The 3877-nt window shown below is 36.3% G+C and overlaps 1 protein-coding gene across 1 annotated transcript; it reads left to right on the top strand.

Annotated features, from left to right (window-relative positions):
• Nucleotides 1–317: 317 nt before the first annotated feature.
• On the top strand, nt 318–2518 carry LOC126772066 (uncharacterized). The gene is made up of 2 exons (XM_050492239.1): nt 318–450; nt 1647–2518. Exons 1-2 carry the CDS (start codon nt 318–320, stop codon nt 2516–2518), a joined length of 1005 nt encoding a protein of 334 aa, XP_050348196.1.
• The last annotated feature ends 1359 nt before the right edge of the window (nt 2519–3877 follow it).

Raw genomic sequence — 3877 nt, 5'->3', positions numbered from 1 at the left:
AGTTTGAGGCAAAGTGACACTAATTATATCCTACATCTTGAATATTATGGCTGCCTGTCCACCGGAGCGGAGCGAGGCAGCGGAGCGGAGAAACGGATAAATATTAACCAATAAGATTGCACAAAATCTCCGCTCCTCTTTAGTGGACAGGGAATTGCGAACTTGTTTAAAAATTCATACAAAACCGGTAAGCGGAGCGGAGATGCGGAGCGGGGAAGTGGAGCGGGGAAGCGAGTGCGGGCTGCGCTCGCGCCCCGCAGTGTGCCAGTGACCAGCGTAGTCTGACTAGTGCATTTGTGGACGACGTAGTGAAGAAAATGGATGAAAAACTTATCGATAGTGTGAAAAAGTTTCCGTGCATTTGGAACACGTCTTCAGAATTTTACAAATGCAATGAAACAAAAGATGCTGCGTGGAACCAAATAATCATTGAAACAAAAATATCGCATGGTAAGTAATATTATAAATCTTTATTCTATAATACCCTCTAGTAGGCGTATGTTCATATATTTTTTCGATCATTTAAACAAAAGATGCTCAGTGCCATACAAGTCGAGTTAAAATATGATGCTAACTAAACTATAATTTTTTTTATTTAACTGAAGAATACCTAAATAATATCCGATACCTAAACCATATTACTGATTAGAGATTCTTTTCAAAATTCTAGAATCTTGCCATGGAACCTTCCCCTGATTATTGAAGTATGAACAATACATTTCGCGAACTTCATATCCATCGTTACTAGAATGTTGTGTTTCTGTAATATCATCAACAGATAATAATGTTTGCTCCATGTTACTTTCAATATTGTTTATATAATCTGGTTGTCTTTGAATTAAAAAAATGTGCAAAACACATGTTGCTTTTATTGCCTTGTCAACTGTTTCTATTTTGCATTCGAAGTCTTTACGATACACGTACCATTTTCTCGTCAATACACCGAAAGTTGCCTCAACAATGCGACGTGCTCTAGATAATCGGTAATTAAATATTTTTCTTTCTGTGTTTAGTCTTATCACGTGGGTATGGCCTCATAAAATTTTCAATTAATGGGAAAGCTTCGTCTCCTATGAATACGAACGGAATTTTTGCGCCACCTTGATACAATGGTGCCGGCGCAGGTAAATTTAATCTCTTCTCTTTTAGACTTTTCCCGAAAACGCTGTTATCAAAAATTCCTGCGTCAGAAAATCTCCCCATAGAGCCCACATCAATCATAATGATTTTTCTTCTGGCATCAGCTAAACACATCAATACTACAGAAAACCTCTTTTTGTAGTTGAAAAACGAGGACCCAGTTTTCGAGGGAGCCTTGATGTATACGTGCTTGCCATCAAGAGCACCTGTACAATTTTTAAATTGCCATAGTTCATCAAAATCTTTTGCGATTTCTTTCCAGTCCTTTTCGGTTGGTTGCGGCATAACAAGAGGTTGCAATACATTCCATAAAGCATCACAAACCTCATCAACTATTCTCGATACACTTTTCAATCCAATTTTAAAATTCTCACCCATCGTTGTAAATGACTGACCGGTTGCTAAATACCTAAAAATAAACCTATTTAATTATACGTAACGTATGTGCATCTATTATTTTTTTATAAATAGACCATAGAATACATTGTGTATGTTAACTGTTTCAGTGAAAACTGCAAAATCGCGATGGAAACAACTAAGAGGTAACCATCGAGATGCCTTAAAAAGACAAAATGCAACACGGAGTGGACAGGCTAGAAAACAACAAAAAGAATGGAAATATCAGAAAGCCATGTCGTTTCTGTTGCCTTACATGTGCAACAGAGACCGGTCATCTTCAAATCCACCAAATACCATTGATGAGAGTTCACGGGATTCATGCAATTTGTTGCCGTCAAATTCAAATAGTCTTCCTTCTGTTGGTGTTCCTAATAATTCAACAGCTCTTGAGCCTCTCCCGTCCACATCCAAAAAAAGAAAGAATGATGAAATTCTAGATCTATTGAAAAAAAATCAAGAACGTCGTGAACTGTTAGAACGAGAACGGATAGAACTTAAAAATATGATGTCAGCCAGTAATAAATACGATGAAATAGACTATTTTTTTTTTAATTTGGCTGCGTCGACGAAAAAACTACCGTATTATTTACAACTTCAAATTAAAAAATCCTGCTTTAATGCGGTAATATTAGCTGAAGAAAGTAATCTTCAAAATAATTGGTATTCTCCAAATAATTATGGTTATTCTACAGGATCAACACCTACTCCCGAAAATGTTAACACTAGTGTCGATACTCCTACTGCTCCAAGTGATATCGAAACTAGTATCGATACTCCTACTGCTCCAAATGATATCGAAACTAGTATCGATACTCCTAGTGCTCCAAATAATATCAACACTAGTATCGATACTCCTAGTGCTCTAATTAATATCAACACTAGTACTGATACTCCTAGCGCTTCACAAATTCAAACAATCCAGGACATAGACACATCTGTATTAGAGCGAACAGGAGCCAATGAAAATGCGAGAATGTGAGATGGATTATGATTTTTAGTAAAATAAAAGTTATTTTGACTTCTAAATGTGTACTTACTTTAAACACACTGCTAATCTTTCACAGCTACTGATTGATTTCCTGTAATTTGTGTCTTGTTTCCGAATATATGGTTCTATCAGAGAATGAAGTTCATGAAAAGTACATCTTGAAACTCTATAAGAATTTTCGAATGTTTCTTCATCAGCAGTTTGGAAAAAGGTAAAATATTCACTGTGTTCTGAACGATGTTTGATATGATTTCTTAACCAAAATCTATGTTTCCTTATAGAATTGTTCAAATGGTATATAATTCTGTTTCTTCTGACTCCAACTCTTCTGCCTCGAGTAATGTAAAGTAATAACGTATTAACTGTTTCGACAACATGTCTGCTGTCACTGACATTTCGCGTAGCACTAAATCAATCGCTTGCCGCCGAGAGCTCGAAATAACTCGTCGCGTACTCATATCCCCGCGTATGAAAAATAGTCCGCAACTCCGCTCCGCATTACTTTCTAGCTCCGCTCTGGTGGACATACACAGACTGCAACTCCGCTCCGCATTACTCTGTTACTCCGCTCCGCTGCCTCGCTCCGCTACGGTGGACAGGCAGCCTTAAACGTGTATAAGAATCAACATCTTTTATTAGGGACATTTTTTAAATTAATGTATAATCTGTTCCGAGTAATGTTTTTACATCTCAAGGTACATTTATTTATTCTGTAAATAGGTAAACGTAAATCGACGATCGCCTAAATATTTGTTCTATATTTGGCTATTACATCAATGACAGTCAAACAACGATATTTATAAGACGTAAAGGTTCGTTTACGTACCATATTTTATTAAAGTTTTAATCTAAATGGAAATAAATCGGACAATGCTTTCAAATATTAATCTCGATTATTAATACGTTAATAATTAAATTATATTTTTTTAATGTATTTTAATTTCACTAAGAATATTGTCACGGTGTTCGTTCCACCAAGTTACCGTTACATTAATAAAACTGATCATAAAGATTATAAAATTTTAATTATAAAATTTACAACATAAAAAATCAGGGGGTGGGCCCTTGACAGCATCTGGTCAATTAAGTTAACATTCATGCAATAAAATATTACAAGTTAGTTGTAGGCGAGTTGGCATCGGTTAAAATTAAGTAATAGACTTAAATAAAGAAATAAGCAGGATAGTGCAAACCCCGAACGCATTGTCACAATGAGTGAACAAATAAATAAAAGCAGTGCGAAGCAGCAAAAAGCACCAGCAGTAACAGCAGGCCACAGGACAAGCAGCCTCTCCTTCACAAAACAGCGGAGCCTCCAACAGCCCCAAATCAGCCACAATTCCTAGGTTG

Source organism: Nymphalis io, chromosome 11, assembly GCF_905147045.1.
Source record: "Nymphalis io chromosome 11, ilAglIoxx1.1, whole genome shotgun sequence".
NCBI classification, from domain to species: domain Eukaryota; kingdom Metazoa; phylum Arthropoda; class Insecta; order Lepidoptera; family Nymphalidae; genus Nymphalis; species Nymphalis io.
The sequence above is the reverse complement of the archived record's forward strand: the minus strand, read 5'-3'. Positions and strand labels throughout refer to the sequence as shown.

Excerpts from the sequence above, each read along its gene's own strand:
- LOC126772066 (XM_050492239.1), top strand. The coding sequence starts at position 318 with ATGGATGAAAAACTTATCGATAGTGTGAAAAAGTTTCCGTGCATTTGG. Across the intron at positions 451-1,646 it reads TGAAACAAAAATATCGCATG|TGAAAACTGCAAAATCGCGA; the intron begins GTAAGTAATATT and ends TAACTGTTTCAG.